We start from the raw sequence: 21,867 nt of genomic DNA on the forward strand, positions 1-21,867 counted from the left end.
TAAAGCAACTTCTCGCTTCATGAGAATTTCTGCTAGGTGACAATCAAGCCCTGTGCTGAAGAGTTAACAGAACTGCTTAGAGAAGGCACTGTATTTAACACAGCCATCTGTTTTCCTGATTTATTTACTGTGAGGCTGTTTTTAGTCTTCCTGATTTAATATCAGTGCAAGAATGCAAACTAATCCAGATTGTCTAACCGATGAACCTTTTTATAGGAACGTTATATCACATTGTAGAAAAGTCATTCAAAATATAAAACCAAACAAATGTAAAAGATGATAGGTTGCAGATTTCCATTACAAATAGTGGTATAAACTGAATAAACAAGGTTCACTGATTTCCTCAGAATGAATATTACGTTTTTCTGCCTCGATCCATCTGACTGGCACAGAAACACAAAAATGACAGTGGTTTCCTTGGAAGAGGACGTTTTAAAAAATCCTTAATGGTTTTATAGTGAATATTAATATGTTATTGCTCCACCGAGGGCATCGTTGACGATTAGTCATGTGCGGGTGCATGCACACACTCGCCGAAGCATATATGTATGTCTTTCCTGAGGAAGACTGAATTTCCATTTGCCTTGCACTCTGTGTGACTGATGGGATCTTATGCTTTCATTAGAGGCTAAGCAGAATGCATGGTTAATGGATTTGAGAGAAGAGCAGAAATAGCAAACTCTAGAGCCTTTAGCTTCTGCAGGTGGCGTTCCTCGATTGACATCACGTGACCTCTCTGAGGTCAAGCCGGCCGGTTTATGAAGTACCCTTCATTCAGCTAATAGACGACTTTATTCACGGTGATCTCAGCTTCCTACGCATCGCTCGTCCTCTGATGGATGAAGATGAGAAAGGGTTTTGGATAGCAGATGCTTATTGTGTTCAGACTGCCTGCCCTGCCCAAGGCTACAGCAGTGATGTATCACCAGAGACCCCCATCTGAGTGACCACAACGGTCACAAGACACGCTGACTTGATCCCCTTGAAACATACATTTGTGTACACCTTAGGGTTTAAAGCTTTGATCCAACTAGCATGTCTTTTTGACTTCAAAATTTATCAAAAAATAATTGAAAAATAAAATAAATTATTGTTTATTTATTGTATGTATGCATTTAATGTTATGGAATATATAATAAGTACAATACATTTTGAAATTATTTTAATCTGACATCAATTTATTTTACTTTTCTCTTTTTAAAGTGCTATAAATCAAAGACTAAATAAGTAAATAAATAAATTAGACTTAAATTAGACTAAAAGAAATTCAAAATGAATTGTAATTATGTTGTGTAAACATTATGTGTTTATCAATAATTCAATTTAGCTTTATTTTTTATTTTTCTTGATAAATTGGAAATCTTAAAAAGTGTCATGAAAGACAGAAAGCACACACCGGACACAAACTTTTGGACTGTACTGTATCTGTACTGGCAGTACAATGGAACAGAAGGTTTCCCCGGTTCTATCCTGATCTCTGGTTTCTATCTGGGTTTGTTCTGGGGTCTCTAGTTTCCTCCCACATCCTCAAAACATGCTAGTCGGTTGACTGGCAACTCCAAATTGTGCTTGTTCATGGTGCGCTGTGATGGACTGGTGTCCCATTCAGGATGTATTTCCACCTCATACCAATTGTACCATGAATAAAAACATTTAAAACCTTTGGCTTTCTCTCTGTACTCCTGGTTTCGGTGCCTCTGTCTGCCTCTCTGATTGAGAGTTACCTGTGTTTAAAGTAACCCAGAGGTGCTGATGCTTTGATATTTCCCGGGTTGTTCGACTGTGGCCTGTTTTGTTCTTGGACGACAGACCAGGTGGCATGTAAACGGAGTAGATTAATGGACAAGATAGCAGTGGCCTGTTCATGTGCGCGTCTTTGATGAGAGTCCAGCTCATTGTAGTGATACAGATAAGCGCCGATCAACGTCAACCAGGCTTAGTCTAGATCTTCTTCTGAGAACCTACCATCATCTTGGGGTGGAGAGCAACCTGCCCCCTCCTCACTTTCTCTCTCTCTCTCTCTTACTCTCCCATGTAAACAGCATCTTAACTAGGATCATTATCTTTCATCTTGTTATTTTAATGGGGCAGGATTGGGTGACACAAAAGGGCTAAAGCATTGCTGGGCTTCTCATTTACGGATTAAAAAAACTAAAGTGCTGCCAATCAATTATTTACTCGTCACACCCCCTATCTACCACCACCCCCTCGCTAGTGGTTCTTTGTATTGCCTGAGCATTCAGTACGGGATCAGTTTTCACTCTTAATCGTGCAGACATCTTATCATGGCGGCCGAAAGCAGAGAGGACACCGGAGACCCTGGAGAGAAAGCGAAAGAGATGGCTGCAACTCGGATATTAATTACACCTGTAGAGTTCTGGAGTAAGGTGATGGGAGAGACGAAGGAGGAGGAATGTTGTATCAGGTTACGGCTAGCTGAGCAGAATAGAACAAGAGGGAAGGATGTCGCTGTCGGCCTTTGTGCCTTTCACTGTCGAACACGGAAGAGGTGAAGACCAGGTGGAGCTGAAAAACTGGAGTAAAGAACTGCTTGAGGAATAAAAAAAAGGAGTCACGGTGCACACAAAAGCGCCCTTTGTCCTTTCATTTCAAACATGAAATCCCAGAAGATAACTGGGTTTTTGAAGAAAAACCTGGTCTTTTCAGCAGCCCAACAAGACAAACAAGAGACCCTCGATTATTCTTCACCTCTGTTGCCTTTCTCTGAATTTCTTTCTCTCATGATCATGCTTGTTGCTCTCTTTGTTTCCACTCTTTTCCTGGGGCTTTTTCTTTGCAAAACAGACTCTCCCTCAGATGGACAAACTTTGAAGAAGTTCTCATGGGATGGTGTTTTGTATTCCTATTGCTCTGGTTGCCTTCCCCTGAGTGCCTGGTAGGGTTGGCAGGGTTGTGGGTCGTGATCTCCAAATGTAGGTCAAATCTAGGACAAAAAGACCTACATTTGGAACTAAATATTCTGCGTACATCAAAATTTTGATTTAAAACAAATAAATAAGAACGAAATCAAATCAATTTCCAGAAACAAAAGGGAAAGTTTAGGTGCAGATAGTTATACTATATAGAGAACCGTTACTTTTTTAAAGATTGCAAAGAAAGATGGATTATGTGCACATAATGGTGGCCTTGCTCCCCGTGCAAGGACTGAGAAAACGAAAGAAGAAAGAAATCTCCCTTTTACATTTTTTTTAAATTATGGGCTAGTTTTAGGTCTTTTTGTGTGGTTGCTGAAATTTTGTTGGGATGAAAATGTAGCTAAGACTTGGCAACCCTAATGTCCTGGCAAGAAAATCTAGACCAGTCTAAGAACAGGGTCCATACAGGTCTTGACCCCTTTATCATTACATCTAGCCAATGTGGATCAGTGACAGACCTCAAAGTCTTTAGCTGTCAATCACAGTCACGAGAGACTTTCCATGTGAAACGGGAGGATGGCGAAACCAGACTAGAAGCTTCTGAAATCATGCTTTTGAAAAGAAAAAATATATCTGAAACACTGCCAGCTTTTGTTGGTCCGTGTTTTTATACTACTGACACGAGTCTGACACGAGGAACGTCAGGAAACAACAGAGCAACACATCATCAATGTCTGCCTTCTACCCTGAGCCTGTGGCTACCTGATACCACTTTTAAAAGTTTGATGCAATTTAAAAAGGGCTTGTGGGGGGTGTGAAAAAAAACCTTGGCTACCTTATGAATCATGCTGGCATTCAGTATGCAAGTGAAGATCTGATTTGTGTCACACCATCAAACACAAACCCTCCAATACATAACCTTCCCTCTGGGGCTTTACAGACTGTGTCATCAGCCACGTTTTTGTAATGATAATCAGAGCAGCATCATTACATTTCAAGTGCATGATCTAAATGATATTGTGCGTGCACCAAAAACAGATTGGCATTCCCTTCACCCTCCCTGTGTCCTCCTTGATTTAAAACCTGACAGGAGCTGCATTTGATCTACATTTCATTCAGACCTGTCACTCCTTGATACCGATTTGACACCGATCATCTGCTCTGCCTTGCCCTCGTCGCCCTTGACGCCTTCGACGTCGGATTCGGAATATAAAAACGACGTACCTCGATCTGACGTCTTCCTCTACATAAACATCCCATAATACATAATGCACAAAATGCATAATATCTAAGAATGACTGCCTTCTAAATAATTCTACATAAAAGTGTAACAAAAGACACAAAAGAGAGCTGAAGAATAAAGACATGAGCTATACAATCAAATCCCTGCCCTCTGTGTTGTCTCTCATGAGATGAGATGAGATGAGATGAGATGAGAGGCTCCATTTGGTCTCTCTCGTGAAAACATCGCACTGCTTTCACGTTGTTGACAAATCACATTAACAGACTGTGTGTTAGCAGTTTGCAGAAATTACTACAATAGGCAGTGAAAATACACTCAGCAAGGCTAATATCACTCTTTGCTTCTGCCTTTTCTCACTTTCCCCCTGCCTGTCCTCTCGCTTTACGTCGTCTCGTTCTAAATAGCTCTATCTGTCCTTTCTCTCTTCCGCTTTCTAAGCAGCAGCAGCAGGAGAAGTAGCAGAGGTTGTAGCTGTATCTCATTGTTATAGCACTACACTCAGACAGCAAAGAGTAAATAAAGGTATTAAAACCCATCTCAGGGAAAGTTATGATCCCACGCGGTGGTGTTGAAATACAGCGAGCGAGCGAATCCTGTACGTGAAGCAGCTCGGCAAGCCGCAAACACGAGTTAAGGATATAGAGCTTCATTCGTTCTTCTGAGACAGAAGTCTTGAATATTAGCATATTAGAATAGTCATTATCAGAGTGAAATGAACAACTAACCAATAAATACTTAAAACTACAGTAGTGAGTAAGAAACATCCAATCAGCCCTGTGTTTTATAATTAGTTTGTTACCTTAATTGTGTTTCATTTGAAGCGGTTTGTTTCTTTCTACTGTTTTGTCTTCACAATCGCAATCATATGATTCTTGAGCACTGTTTTTTTAATTTTGGAGTATGTCTTGTATAGATATAAGTTAAAAAAGTTAATAAACAATGGACCATCAGTCTGATCAGTCTCTCAACAAGGACAAGTGAGGACAAGAGGAATAAACTTGTGGGAGGAAAATGTTGTATTTCTGCTCTTTGTCAGAAGGTGGGCGTGATGACAGCTTCCATCTGGACTGTTGTATAGAGCAGAGCTGTGGGATTGTACATTCAGAAAAGAAGAGATTACTCTTATCTATGAGCTAATGTCAGGGTTATCCTTTGTCCCCTGAGAAACAAAGCAAATGTGTTGTGTATTAAGAGAGCGCTTTTCAATCTGGTTCTGAAATCCATCCATTTGGTGAAGTCTATCCATCCCAATGCCATGTGCCTGATCATTCTGATTTACTGCACTTTCCAGAGCACCAGAGAAAAGTTGATAAAAATACATCCAAGGCAGAAGAAAAAAACACTTAGGTGTAATGGAGGACCATCCATCCATAATGTCGTGTATAGCATCGCACAGACAGCCAGGGTCATCCCAAGAATATCCGTAATCACAGAAGAACAAATGAGGGTCAAGTCACAAAACACAATGCAATGCTAACAATGCACAATTCCATTTAACAACTGTTTGGCTTGAGATAAATGAAAAAGATGGTTGAAATCGACAAACAAAAAAAAAGTGAAATTAAAGGTAACAGTTAAATTAGACCCTGAAAAATAGGAATATAGGAATGTACATAAAATTATGTACTAGGCTGCCCTAAGTCAGATAAAAATAGTCAAAAAATAGAATCAATTTAAAATAAAAGTCAATAATAAGGCAATCAAATGAAATTTGCTATAGAAAAAAATAATAAAATAAAATTGGCAAAATTGCTGTAGAATTAAAAGCTTAGGTGTGAGTATGGTTTTATTCAGGGATTTTAAAACACACTGTTGGAAATGTTGGAAGTATTCATGTTACTCAATTCAACAATGTGGAACCACTGTACACATCTGATTTATGTCAATTCTTCGAGCTTTTGTCAATTTTAATTTAATTCAATTTATTTGTTTCACACCGTCTCAAAGCAGATTTACAGTATAGAAACAGAAAGTAAATAAATAAATAAATAAATAAATAATAATAAAAATAAGAACAAAAATAAATAAATGAATACATACAAGGTTAAAAATTAGTCAAAATATACATTTAAAATTTAAAATACTATATATCTCTAACATCTATCCATAATGAGCAACCTGGAGGTGATGGTGGTAAGGAAAAACTCCCTGAGATGATATGAGGAAGAAACCTTCAGAGGAACCAAACTCAGAAGGGAACCTCATTCTCACAGGACAGAAGCAGAAGCAAACCCAAAAAGAAATGAAATAAATAGAACATGGAGGAGAATTTGTGACACAACTGTAGTATTTTAATAATCTCATGAAATGTAGTGAAATCACAAAGTAATGTTTTAATAATGCTGTAAACGTCCTGAACCCTACACTGAATTTTAATTTATGAAGTGAATCTAAATCGCAACAAACCAAATACTGTAAACAACGAACATTTCTATATTCAGCTGCATGGTGGTATAGCGAGCCGTGTTGCTGCCACTCCAGGGTTTCTGGTTCGATCCTGAGAATAAGCACTTGGTTTTTTCAAGTTCCTGTGTCTGTCTGACTTTCCTCTGAGTCCTCCAGTTTCGTACAACTGTCCAAAACATACTAGTAGATGTGTGTAGTAATAAATGACCCTAGCTGATGAGTTGGTGATAGTCAGAATGGTAGAGTCAGTTTTTTACTAATCACCCAATTACATTGATTTGTAATCAACTGATGTAAATCAAACCCTATAATCCATTATAATCCATCATAATAAAGAATTTTAGTGCAACACGTTAAATATGCAGTATTTTATTCCTTTATTTATATTCCAGCATCACGGCATGTGACAAAATGAAAAAAGTGCCAATCTTTAAAAACAACTAACTTACAGCAAATACAGTGCATTTATTTTCTTGTTTGTTTTATGATACGTCCTTGAAGGATTTGATTCTTTCCCGAGGAACAGCGGAAGATTAAACAGAATACGAAGATAGAGGACGAACGCCAGAAAGATCCCAATGTCAAAAAGGATTTTGGCTTTGAGTCACAAAGCAAGCAGACTACCTCGTCCTTAGAGCCCGGTTTTGGCTTCGTTTCGAGACTGCGTGTCCTTTCCACACTGCCTCGGATGCATATGCATGCTCTTCTGGTGGCCCATATGCTTCCATGCCATTTTACCAATTCTAATCAGACGTCTGAGTCTATATCAAACAAAGGGTCACGTCAAACCATGCTAATGCTGCTCCTCAGACACAGGGAATAAAAGCACCATAAACAAACACCAGCATGTAAACCCATCTGCTCAGACTGTGTTTGTGTTTTTATGCCTCTGTAAAGCGTTCAAGCAGAGAACGAAGGATCAGAAATATTTAATGAACAAAACTGGTCGGACTATTAGGAAAAGGAATTTATACGAGACGCTACGATGACTTTAAAACAACAGTTTGGACAGGCAGAGCGAATATACTGTATGACCCCTGAAAGGAATAAAACCTGATGTGGGTGTTGCTGTTATAGGAAAATAATCAACGATAGAGCATCAATGAATAGTCTTGAAGTGTTTGTTCCTCTTAGACTCCAGCAGTTTAGGTTTTGTTGTATAAAGGCAGAAAATATCCTACTTCTTTTTTAATCTGTTAATAGTTACAATCAGTGTTCAACAACCAAGCTAGTTATGGTGAGTAAGATATGGTGGTAATAAGTCATTCTCACGACTCACACTTCAAGATAATAAGACAAATTACTAATTGCTTGTTACAGAGAATCCATAACTCTATCTGCAGTATTTTTTTTCCTCTGTTCTGTACAACTAATAAAATTTTTTTGTCACAAGCGGCCGTTGTCACAGCGAGGATAAAACCAGACCCAAGTGCGAGGGTAACTTTGAACACAACACAACAAACAAAACCGAAACAAAGACGAACCAACAACAAGGACTCAGCAACGCAACAGGCAATGTGGAGGGAATAAATAGGCAGGGTAATTAGGGTGAGGTTAAAACAGGCGAGAAACCCGACACATGAAAACAACACAAACAATGTGACAAAATGAACAGAACACACTGCAGGAACGTCCCCTAATGTCCAAGCATGCACCTGACCGTTTTATTTTATTTTTACTTTAAATTCCATTTGGACTATTCTATTCTATTCTATTTCTATTTTTATTCCATTTGACTGTAATATAAAGCAATTTACTGCATGTCGTACTGCAGTAAAATTTGAACTGGATTGTATCCAGAGAGCAAGCGTATCCTGTACGTGAAGCAGGTGTATATATGTTTACCAGAGATGGGGACTCGAGTCATATGACTTGACTCGAGTCCGACTTAAGTTGCAAATTTGAGACTTGAGACTTGCTTGACAATTATTAAAAAAGACTCGACTTGACTTTGACTTGACATTCATGACTTGAGACTTACTTGTGACTTGCACACGTGTGACTTACTCCCACCTCTGATGTTTACTAAAACCCTCTTTGTTCAGATTCCTCTATTATTGCAGAATATACTGTATGATATAAAGAATGCACACTGTTCGGCGCTATTTTGTGTATTTGTCCTGTAGTGTTTTGTATTGTATTGTGTTTTCTCTCTCACTGTTTGCACTGGGTTGCACACAATCACTTTATGCAGCTTGGACAACTTTGTGCTCTTAGCTTAGCTCTTAGTGTTGTTCTACTGTATGTAGCATCATGGTCTTGAAGAAACGTTGTCTTATTTCACTATATACTGCCTCAGATATATATGTGTTTAAAATGACAATAAAAGCTCGCCGAGTTCTAGACTTGACTTGAGATGGGCAAGTCGCAAGCTTAAAGATAAATATTAGGATATTAGAGCAATCGTCAGTGTGAAATTTACAACCGAATAATAAACACTTAAACTAGTGAGTAAGAAACATCCACTCAGTTGTGCTGTGGTTATATTTTGTTTTAATTTACTTTCTTTTAGTCTCAGTCCTCTGCTGTAATTGGTTTGTTACCTTAATGTGTTCACCTGTTTTGTGCTTTACTAAAATTAGTTTGTTTCTTTCTACCATTTTGTATTGAAAATTGCAATCATATGTTTCTTCAGCACTTGTATGTTCTCCCTGTGCCATATCTAATCTGTCTGTTGTGTGTGTGTGTGTGTGTGTGTGTGTGTGTGTGTGTGTGATTGTGTCCTGTGATGGGGTGAACAAGCAATTCAAAAAATAAATGAATGGGTTATTATTAGGCATACATTACATGGAAATAAATCGTTGTTAATTATCTGTTACTATAGATACAATGTTGTAAGCAAACGCTGTAATGAATTCTCATCACCGCCATCTTACTATTAATAGTAATTATGATTAATGAAATAATGACCTATAACCATTACGTATGTCACGTGTCAGAACTGTACTCTAGTTATAATGAGCATAGAGCCATAATATGTAACAACATGACAATTATCGTGACAAGTCCTCTGTTATGTAAGTTTTTATAAAATAAGACATTTTTAATGATCTGGGGAGTTACAGCACTACTTACTACATTGTCAGGTAGTTCTGAGAAATGACACTAAATATACATACTATAAGATATACACATACAATAAAGATCTATAATAATAACATACTGACTAAAATACATGCCAGGAGTCAGTGCTGCTGTCATGAGAGCTACTATATCACTGGACATACAGCGTCATAATGACTCATGACAGCGTGTCATCTAGCATGATGCAAGGTTAAGTGCTTCCTGATATGATCCTTCAAAACTCACACACACACACACACACACACACACTCTTAGTCTCTTTTTCTCTTTCTCTCTGAACAGGAAAAAAGGCATCTGCCCCTAGCACCAGTCTGCACATAGCTACGAATACGGCACAGACAAAGGACACAGGAAGGACGTATAATCCCCGTTCTAATCCTGTCAAGTCACTGTTGCTGAAATCAAATGTCAATCCAGCATGATTTCAGCTATTTTTATCTCCTCACTCCCTCCCTCTTATGCTTCATCCCACCATCCCTCCCCATCCCTCCCCGTCACACTCCCTCCCATCCTCGTGTTAAGTGTGTAGAGCGCTAATCACCGTTGGATTCATCATATTCTCTAAAACAAACAGGTTTTTTTTCTCAGATGGATTATCTCCCTCGAGAGACTCTGACTGAGAGAGAGAGAAACAAGGAAAACAGAGAGCAAGGAAGCATGAGGGATGGAAATGCAGAGTAATATAAAAGGACACAGAAAAAATGGAAAAGAATGAGACAGACAAACAGACAGACAGTCAGACAAACAGACAGTCAGACAAACAGACAGACAGACAGACAGACAGTCAGACAGACAGACAGTCAGACAGACAGACAGACAGACAGACAGTCAGACAAACAGACAGACAGACAGACAGACAGACAGACAGACAGATAGACAGTCAGACAGACAGACAGACAGACAGTCAGGCTGACACATGTATTGAGCAACCAAGCATATGGGAGCAATGCACTAAGAGAGGGACACAGAAATAGACATTAAATGTCTGAGACAGCGAGGAAGACTGACAGGAGAGAGAGAGATAAGAAGAGAAAGAAAAACAGAGCTAATGAGAGAGCGACAGAGAGAGAGAGAGAAAGCAAGACAAAGACTAATGAGTAATGAAGAGAGAGATAGGGACACATTGGGAGCGAAAGTGTGTGTGTGTGTTTGTGTGAGTGTGTGTGTTTGTTTGTGTGTGTTTGTGTGTGTTTGTGTGTGTGTGTGTGTGTACTAATAATCTGCAGGTTTGGTACATTGATGGTGTATTTAATTTCAGATATAGCTGCAACTTCATGTCACTAAACTCACTTTGCTCTCTCTTTCAGAAAGCTGATTGTGTGTGTGTGTGTGTGTGTGTGTGTGTGTGAGAGAGAGAGAGAGAGAGAGAGAGAGAGAGAGAGAGCGAGAGAGAGAGAAAATGAACCAGTACCTCATACTGTAAGTCTCTGCATTCCTAAAATACTTTATGACAGTGTGCAAACACACACACACACACACACACACACACACACACACACACAACGACCACGACCACTGAGGGATCACTTCAGGACGTTTTTTGTTGTAAGTAAACACCAAAGTTCTCTGAGGTGTCTTTAAAGTGTGTTTGGATAAAAACCTGTAAAGCACCTGTTGTAAAGATGTGAAATCCTTACAATGAAACCAGTGTTGTACCATAATTACTCACACAATCCTCCTGCTGTGTGTTTCTATTCTTAACTCTGTGTGTGTGTGTGGGGGAGCATTTTAGAACACACACACGCGCGCACACACACACACGCGCGCACACACACACACACACACACACACACACACAGTAGAAAACTCGGTAGACTTCATTATGAACAGACTGCTTTACACTTATTTCTCAGATCTAAAGTTATAGTTCATGAGCTCATGCTGCAGCTCACAAAGCCGATCGTTTAATAATTCAGAAAGCTGCACACACACACAGCTTGGTGCATGCTGCAGTATGGATATATAAAAACTCCCCAAAGGCAGGAAAATACAACAAGCATCTGATTGAATTATCTGCACACTCAGTGAGGGTAATAACATGAAAACAACACCAGGTCTAAAATCACTTAAAACTACTTAAATCTGCTTAGAGCTCCACACTTCATACAGGGCCAAAGAACAGACTAACAAATGATATATAGATATGTAGATAGAGATATGTATAAGAACCAAACATTAGAACCAAAATCTTATTAACTCCAAGGGAGAAGTGTGTATGTGTGTGTGTGTGTGTGTGTGTGTGTGTGTGTGTGTGTGTGTGTGTGTAGATAGACAGACAGACAGATGGACAGACAAACAAATAGATAGATAGATAGATAGATAGATAGATAGATAGATAGATAGATAGATAGATAGATAGATAGATAGATAGATAGATAGATACACAGTAGATAGACAGTAATAGACATAGTTTACAGATACTAGAGGACATTCAGTCCTAGTCCTCTCTACTCTATTCTTCTCTATACCTTTAACATATTAAAATGTTATCAGCCAAAGACTAGAGCAAACATTATCCCAGCCTTCACTGTTAAAACTCTTTCCATACACATATTCCTTTCCATACACGTATTCATTCCATACACACAGTCTTCACTCTGAGGAAGCTGTCTCCCCTGCCAACATAGTTTCCTAGTCCTTTCTTTTACTCATTTGCATGTCTTAAATATCCTTATATATACTTCAGACAGAAAGAAAGCTGTTAAAATAAAACTAAAATTTCAGATATTTGACCTTGCTGTGACTGAGACACTGTGTTCAAATGTGAAATTTTGGACATCTTGAAACTAAGTTAAATGACGTGGTAGAGCATAAGAGGAATAAAACACATCTACTGTTAGAAAACACATCTAGCACAACCTGTCTGGTTTTAATCCTCACTTTGAAATGTGGAAAAGTTTTTTTTTTTGCACCAAATAGGTGACACAGCAGTAAGGAAACCTTTCCATAAAAATTTAAAAGGCAGTTGAGCTCAAAACGCTCATTCCTGTACTTGAGAACTGATCATGCTCGTGTTCGGCTTACCTTGCATCCCTCGCAGGCGCTGACGCCATAGTGGTACCCAGAGGATTTGTCCTGGCACACGAAGCAGGGCTTGTAGACGCGTGGAGGTGGAAGGGGCGAGGGCGGGCTGGGCACCAGTTCCTCCGAACTACTGCTCTGTGTCTCGATGGCTGCGGGCAAGACAAGAACAACAAAATACAAAATTAAATGCAGAATGTGGCAGTAAAGTACCACTGTGGACAAATATATCTTAGAACACCGACCCTGCAGCCAGGTAGAATTATTTCATAACATCAAATAGATTTTGTGTCCATTTGACCATATGGCTGTTATTTTATTTTTTTATTTGATTTGATCTGGAGCGTTCCATCTACCCAACAGTGACCATCCACTGGGTCAAGATTCTTAAAAGAGGTTAACTGAAATGATGCAAATATACAAAAACTCAAAACTGAAGTATTTCTACACTGTTTTGATTCATGATAGAAAGGCTAACAATGTTCCTATTACAGTTTCCTCTGGCTAATAATATACAGCTGGGTAGTGGTGGCTCAAGTGGTTAAGGCTCGAGGTTGAGGATTGGGGTTCAGGCCCCAACACTGCCAAGCTGCCACTGTTGGACCCTTGAGCAAGGCTCTTAACCCTCACTGCTCCAGGGAAGCTGTATTGTGGCTGACCCTGTGCTCAGACCCCATCTTCACTTTACCCCACAATGAACACAAATATGTACTGAAAATATTTGTCCTTCTTTTATCCTGTACATCAGTTTTATACTCTCTCTCACCCAAGAAGCTAAGTAAAGCTCACTAGGAACTACGAAATCAACTAAAACAAAGCAGACAATAATTTGATGGGGACAGAAAGAGAATACTGAAGTGGTGTAAAGTGGTTCATTACAGGTCAGACCGTATCAGCAGACAAGAAGGCAACCTGATCACACCATGAGCTTCAGGCTGAACAGATCAGATGATCAGATTACGCTGCTGTGAAGAGATCCTCAGAGCAACAAAATTCACTTAGCCACCGTCCACCGGATTAACTCACAAAGCACTGCTTTTACCAACAAATAAAACAGAAATGTGTTTGTCATTCATGTTAGAGCAGACACTGTGTACATAAAGAAAACTTCTACCAAAAATGGCACCTAGATAACCTTTGAGAATTCAGGAAATAGATAAAGCTAATGAACAGTTGTATTTCTCATTTGCTACTAAATCTAACAATACAACGTAGTAGAATGCTAATAGCTAGCTAACGCTGAAGAATAGGAATTAGCCAGGCTTTATTACTAGTCTCTCGAATGTTAGTTAGCATGAAAGTAACTCTAATAAAATTCCAACTACCCGAAGGTAAATAAATACAGAGTATACTTGGCAGCATGTAGATTAGAGTGATGTGTGTAATGAGGTAGTGTTTGAAAACATAGCAAGTGCTTGATCTGCGCAAGAGGTATCGAGATTTATCATTCGAAATGTAGTAAGTAAAAGTCAAGTGTTAAAAAAAAATACAAATGCTTAAAAAGAGACTTAGTTAATATCAGATGTTTGTTATGAAGATGATTAGCACCATGCTAGACGTGAATTAATGTGTTGCTATATGAATGATATGTATAACACCAAGCAAATCATGTTCACTTATATCATAATCATAATTATTCTGTGTGTGTGTGTGTGTGTGTGTTTTGGTTGAGTGTATTTTTATCCTAGAAAATCTAGATCTTCAAATCTTACTATAAAACAAATCGACAGTTTTAATAGGTTTGTTAATAGGTTGTTTGCATCATTATTGAAGCAAGAAATAGTAGACAGCTAAGAGGTTAAGAAGACATAGCACAATATCAGTAGCTGTTTGTGATGGACTAAATGTCCTCACAGTGATAGAACAGGATTTAATGTCTCTTCAGTCACCCGGTCCTTACAAAAAAATAGGGCTGGGAGACATGTTTTTAAATATTGATGAGTAAACAAAATCCCCACAAAGATTGGAATATCTGACAGTTTTGACCTAGTGGGGACCTTTCACTGCTTTCTGCTTTCATCTCCCAATAGTAACTGTTATGTCTCTAAAAGATCCTCACAAATATCAGAAAGTGTGTGTGTGTGTGTGTGTGTGTGTATGTGTGTGTGTGTGTTTATACTTATTTAGCTGTTTATGAAAGACTAAATATCCTCACAATAATAAGTTAGGGTCAGATGTCCTCACAATCACCCGGTCCTGACTAATTTAAAAAATTTAAAAATAAATTAAAAAACAAAACAAAACACAGATTTATGTGTAATATAACATTTATCATAATGTTTATGAAAGGTCTTCACAATGATGGAAAACTGTGTGTATATGTGTGTGTGTGTGAGAGAGAGAGAGGGAGAGAGAGAGAGAGAGAGAGAGAGAGACAGACAGAGACAGAGAGAGAGAGAGAGAGAGAGAGAGAGAGAGAGAGAGAGAGAGAGACAGACAGAGACAGAGAGAGAGAGAGAGAGAGAGAGAGAGAGAGAGAGCGAGAGAGAGAGAGTGTGTGTATGTAAAATCCGGTATGCTAGTTCAGCCTGCATTAGCCTCAGGCACCAGCAGAAATATCTCTTTGGCTGTGTCTCAATTCTAACAGTCGGTACTGGCTTCGGGATCTGTCCTTATACAATACATGGTGACTATAGCACTTTATACCTAAACTAAACATATCTTTACCTCCATGTCAGACGTTGTATAATGATTCTGATCAGAGTTTTGATTTCTTTCCATTTTTATACAGAAATATTATGATGGTAGAATGACGTAGCAAGTTCAGAAGCACTGACAGGAAAATTGTGAAAAGTTGTGAATCACAAAAATGTTTTCCTTTGTTGTTACGTAGGTTTACAGAATTAAACAGCAATAATAATTATTATTATGCCATTGAAAGGTCCTTACAAAGATAGAAAAAAAAACATTTCTTCCTGTAATTGTTTTAAACACTGCCAAAACAGAAGCAATGAGATCGAGTATACGACACGAACATGACTAATTATACTTGATATCTTGTGTCCTTTTAATTTCCTCTCTGAATTCCAGTTACTTCATGTCTCGCTTTTTAAACGTATCAATATGTTCAGGGTTTATCTTCTGTGTTAAGAGACCTCGCAGTGACCCTTACGCAACCCACCAGCTCGAATCCATTTCTCTTAATCAAAATCATGTTTAAAAATCAAATTAATATTAAGGAAATTATTCTTCAGCCATTCACCACTAAGTAAATAACACCGAAGTTATCCGTCTCTTGTGCTAAATGCAAAACGTAAAAAAACCGTGCAATGTAGTAAATCACATATAAGCAGTAAAAAAAATTTACATGCTATAAAAGGACCCAATATATCTTACTGAATTAAATGAATTTAACAAGGCTGTGAGAAAACAAATAAGAAAATGACATTGTAGTGAGGCTCGGGTGGCGTACTTCGCCTTCGTCTCAGATCTAAGACCAGATTAACTGAGTGAATAAATGCAGTTGGAGTCTCTAACTAAGTGCACATTGATTGTAGGAGGCTCTCATTGCTCACCCTCTCTATCTCTCTTGCTCACTCTCTCTGTGTTGGGATTTCTTGCACTAGACAGATAAACTGCCATATCGATCTCACATCACATCACATCACATCACATCACATCACATCACATCACATCCCGCCCCTTCCTGCTCCGTGACTCTGAGACCCACGTTTCTTCCGAGTGAAACCTGATTGAATTAATGAAGGCAGCAGGCCATCCGTTTTTATTTAAGTCAGGTCATATAGCGACAAGGAGTGCAGGCGGCCTGGGCTACTCTAAAACCTTTCCATCTGGACACATGGTGCTTACAAACCCCTGGAACATAAATTCTAATCATGAGATACATGACACACGATTCCTGTTGTACCCAGTGTGTGTGTGTGTGGGTCCAGTTACATAAAATTCCTTACTTATGATGTCTGGATAAGAAAACGATATAAGTAAATGGTAGAAAGTAACCTTTAGTTTTTTTGATTACAGAAACAAACCGATTATGTTTTCATGCGTCTCATTGTGCCGCTTCGTATAACCGGTTTTGTCTTGTGAGAAAATTCATCTCATCGGTTCAGCACATCTATACGGAACCTGATGCCGGAAAAACAAACGGACATCTTTGTCTATTCATGCGTCTTTCATGCGATTCAAAAAGTCAAGGATTATAAAATAAAAATCGATAAAAATCTGTACCATCTGTCCGTTTGCTGAATGGTCTCAAGCCCTGTAGCTAGTCTCTGGTCTGATGAGCTACTCAATATCTAACTTAAATGCATGAGCTTGGATTAGTAATAGTAATAGACAGTATTTTAGTCAAGTGTACTGTGTTTAAACCACAATCCACCACATGATCCCTGGAACAGTATTAACACACTAACAGCAAGAAAACTTCATGTCTTTGGTTCAGTTTCTGTAACTGAAATGCAAAATTTGCATTCATATAATATTAAATACAGTTAAAAAAACGCCTTCATTTGCATTTATTATATAATAGATTCATTTTTCAGGGTAATAAAAGACAAAACAATTTCACACAACCTTTACACACAGATTTTACCTTTGAGTTTCTATTTCCACAAAGGTTAATTATATCAAATGACCTGAATCAATGTTCAGAAAACTATTTTAGAATAATAAGGAAGAATTTAACACTATGAAATAACACAGATTAGATTTTAGATGTCAAATCTATAAAAGTTTCCCAGATGAACTCTTAGCATCGTCAGTGTGGTGTATGTGTGTGTGTGTTTGAGAGAGAGAGAGAGAGAGAAAGTGTGTGTGTGGTGTGTGTGTGTGAGTGAGTGAGCGAGAGAGAGAAACAGAAAGTGTGTGTGTGTATGAGAGAGAGACAGAAAAAGAGAGTGTGTGATAGGGTGATTTCTCCCCATGCTGGTGAATGTGTGTGTGTGTGTGCGTGTGCATGTGTGTGTGTGTGTGTGTGTGTGTGTGTGTTTGTGTGTGTGTGTTTGTGTGTGTGTGTGTTGTAGTGTTGGACCACCTGTGGACAGATGGAGTGCAAAAAAGGCAGATGCACAGAGTGAAAACATTTCTCCATTTTCTGGCCGATTACACTCGAGCACAGTAGAGTGAGGACTGGAGCATGTTCACACACACACACACACACACAGACTCACGGCTGCTATTAGACCAGTACTGAGAGAAAGAGAATGAGGGAAAATGCTCTGGAAAAAAAGAGCAGGCAGAGGAAAAAACATCTCGTAGCTTGTCACGCTGAACCTCTAGCCTCTGGCTGAACTCTCTGTCAGGGTCAAGCAGGAAACACACACACACACACACATTGCAAGTCATTCTCTCAATGGGGAAAAACAAACTGAAAACAGCATAGCTGTGCTGTATAACACACACACACACACACACACACACTCACACACACACACACACATTTCAAGGGTGTAAAAATAGCAGAAAAGACAGCAATCCCAATGATTGTATCGTATGATCTCTCTTACAATTTATTACAAAACCAACAAACTAATTAAACAAACAAATGCAGAAATAAACGAATAAAGGAATGAAAGAATTATTTTACTAGTGAACTATTGTCTTAGATTGTTTAACATTTCACTATTTAATCAACAATTGTACAATTTTAACATTATTTATTTATTTATTTACTTGTTTAAGTGGAAATAAAACCAGCTGTGCATAAGTACTGAAACAGCACTTCACGTGTGTGTGTGTGTGTGTGTGTGTGTGTGTGTGTATAAACCCATATCAAGCTAGTCAAGCTTTTCATTTGCTTTCCTCCTCTCTCGGCCGTCTCGCAGCACATCCTGGGTCCGCTGCTTCACCTTTCCAAACACACTGATGTAACCATGGAGCTTCGTTCGGCAAAACAACGTCATGAAAATAAACGAGTGAAAGTACACGGAAAAGGACAGGCGAAGTTGAAGTTAAAGAAGTGTAAAGAAGGAAGGAACAAAGCTGCAAGTTAGAGATTGAGAGAGAGAGAGGGAGAGAGAGAGAGGGGTGAGAGGGAGAGAGAGAGAGAGAGAAAGAGAGAGAGAGAGAGAGAGAGAGAGAGAGAGAGAGAGAGAGAGAGAGAAAGGGAAGCCACAGGCATTTCCTGTATGTCTCTTGGAGCATTATTCAGAGTTTGTTGGCTTGGCAGGAGGTGTCTGAGGGAGGTTCGCTGATTTTGGATAGATTAGAGTTGTTACACTCAGACACTGTCTTCATTTTGAGCGTTTGGTCAAACAACAGTGAACAGTGGCTCAATACTGGCAAAAAATTCCACCTCTCTCTCTCTCTCTCTCTCTCTCTCTCTTTCTCTCTCTCTCACACACACACATACATACACACACACACACAGTTCCGTCCCTCTGGATTCAATCAGAGAGTTCACGGAAAAGCTCCACCAAATTAGATCCAGATTTCTCTCAGCGCTTGCTGTCTGTATACATTTCACTGGACATTGAACCTTTCACAGAAGCAAAAAACAAACAACTCGTTTCGTCTTCAGCAGACACAAAAGGCGGAGGGAATTAATCCGATTATTGGAATAAGGAGTGAAATCAGGCCGGGGAAGTCCGAGTTAAAATAAGATGATCACCTGCATAAGCCTCTGTGTGTGATTAATCCCTTAAACTCCAAGGAGCAATATATACTCTTCTGAATACACTTTACATTTCCATGTAGTTTGTGAATGATATGATTTAAAAATGAATAAGCTGCGTCATCACATTGGATAGCTTTCAGGATGTTACTCAAAACTTCCTGGTGAAAAGCTGAAGTGGAAAAAAATCTCATCATTTGGATTTCTGAGGAAAAAAAAAAATCCAAAGAAAACATCGCCTCGGGTCAGAATTCCGACTCGGGAATGTCTCTCCAGATCGACACGGTGCTAATAAAAGACACATTTTTGCATTTCGAGCCATTTTGAACGGGGCATAACAGCCTGGTGTGCCGCCTGCACCCCCTTCCTCTGAACCCTCCGTGACCTCTACGTGACCTCAGACTGAGTCGGACACCGAGCTCTTCACCACTAACCTCACTAACAGGTGCGAGTCTCTTTAAAGTGTAAGCCAAGAGATGAATCCTCATGTGATTAACAAAACAGAGAAACAAGCAGAAAAAAGTTTCATTTTAAACCTTGGATTTCTTTCCGGCGGTATTTAAAATGCAGCCGGCATCCGATCCGGTATCCTGCTTGTCCCCGAGCTGTTCGGACACGTCTACATTTTAAAAGCATTGTGTATGTAGCCTTGTGTATGGAAACAGATCGAGCTTGTGAACCCGAGCTGCTGCTAATTATCCATATCAGTCATCTTCATCATTTCTTTTCATTTCCCATACTTGCATGTTTAAAGCAGCCGTCCCCTGTCCCGTCTCTTGGCATCCCACAGCCTCATCTTGTTACAAAGTCTTCACGCAGCTTTTTTTCTGTCCTGCTCAGCTGTCATGCCTGCGAAATTAACTCGGCATGCAAGCAGTGCTAATGACCTTTCAAGTCCTGCTCTAAGGTGCTTAAGCCTACAGCAGGAAGAACGGAAAAGAGCCTAATTGCCACCAATCTCGCACAGACAAAGGGAACGCGAGGCAGTAAAATCTCGCTCTAATCTCCTCAAACACTTTCATGGAATAAAACGAGCGTGATATACTTTCCCAGAGTACCTAAATTTGCAACTAAGACATTAACGTGGTCTTTTTCCATTTAGGCTGATTTACAGATTGCAAATTTATAAGATTTAGTTTTGACACATAATTAATGATAGAAATAAAAAAAGACTCGTTCAGACATCGCTGCCTAAACCCATATACTGTATAAAGCGTTCTATAATATACTATATTATGTTATATATACACTTATTGTATATATGATTATTAGTCTTATTTACTTAACACTGTATAAACTTCATGTTATGTAACCGTACCACACCTTAGCTCAATAATTAACGTACCTTAAGCTCACCAAATAACCAAATAACAAAACTGGAACCCTTCTGCCGCAAACGTACTGAATACTGAATAGTGAGTCTGAAAGTGCAGCTACAGCACATCTACTTTTACACCTCCTTCTGATCGTTCCTAATTAAGATCTAAGCAAATAAATAAATAAATAAATACGTTACAATGACCTTGATGAGAGAGCGTTCAAATTCGAAGCACGGTTCTTATTTAAAACATAAAAGAGATGCTCACGATGCGTTTGCACAAAGAATCTCATCTGAGGAATACAAAGAGCTGAAACGGCGATCAGCTTCTCTTATTCCACTTCATTAGACTACTGACAAATCCAAGCAGGGCTTTATCAGAACAATTTACCACTGGACTCTAATGCCAATGATTTTCTAATCCATTGAGATGCAAATAAAGGCCACTTAGGTGGCATAATTGGTCAAAGAGATGGGGTACGAGAACGTTTAATGGGATTTAATCTTTCTCGGTTGCTTTACCGACACTCACAATACACAAGCCATATAATAAGCCGTGAAATGATGATTAGAAGACAAAGATAGATAAGCAAAAGAACTTTTTAAATATTTGTCATCTGGCCCTTCAAGAGTGGACTTTTGAAATCTTAGGTAAACAACACACACACACACACACACACACACATATCTTACACCCACTATCCTTGCAAGGACCTTTGACACAAGACACTTTAATCTGAACCCAAACTGTTTAGATCACATTTAAATGAAAGGTCAAACCTGCAAGTATTCGTATCCTTGTGGGGACATTTGGGCCTCACCAGATTATAAAAAATACCCAAACACACAAACACACACAAACACACACACGCACACACACACACACACACAAACACACACACACCTTTGGTCCTGCAAACATACTTATTTTTCTATAACTGTTTCATAATACACATTTTAATATCATTTACACACACACACACACACACACACACCATCATGTGCACAAATATGTGCTCCCTAAATAAATCATGTGAAAAATATGTGAACATATCAAGTGTCTAAAAACAGCCGAACACATAATAGGATTATTCACATCTGGAAGTCAGGTGTCTTCACACACAAGATACTTCGCTTATTCTCAGGAATATATTCATGACTGATGCAGTTTAAGCTGTATTTATTAGCCTAACAAAAAGCATCATGAAAAATAATAAATCCGGAAAAAGCATTAATGTCTGCTTATAGTCTCCTACAGTGATGAAATAAATAGCTATAAATCACTATAATTACACACATAAAATATTATATTATTGCATTATGTCAGGTATATTAATCAGTCTCTGGA

At 38.8% G+C, this 21,867-nt stretch overlaps 1 protein-coding gene across 2 annotated transcripts in view; it reads right to left on the reverse strand.

Annotated features, from left to right (window-relative positions):
- LOC132842821 (retinoic acid receptor beta-like) overlaps nucleotides 1-21,867 on the reverse strand; it is a 145,355-nt gene that overhangs the window by 34,042 nt on the left and 89,446 nt on the right. For both annotated transcript variants that reach the window (XM_060865704.1, XM_060865705.1), the window contains one exon: nucleotides 12,634-12,782. In XM_060865704.1, coding sequence (XP_060721687.1) covers nucleotides 12,634-12,782 — 149 coding nt within the window. The remainder of the gene's footprint in view (nucleotides 1-12,633; nucleotides 12,783-21,867) is intronic.

This window comes from Tachysurus vachellii, chromosome 3 (assembly GCF_030014155.1).
Source record: "Tachysurus vachellii isolate PV-2020 chromosome 3, HZAU_Pvac_v1, whole genome shotgun sequence".
Taxonomy (NCBI): Eukaryota; Metazoa; Chordata; class Actinopteri; order Siluriformes; family Bagridae; genus Tachysurus; species Tachysurus vachellii.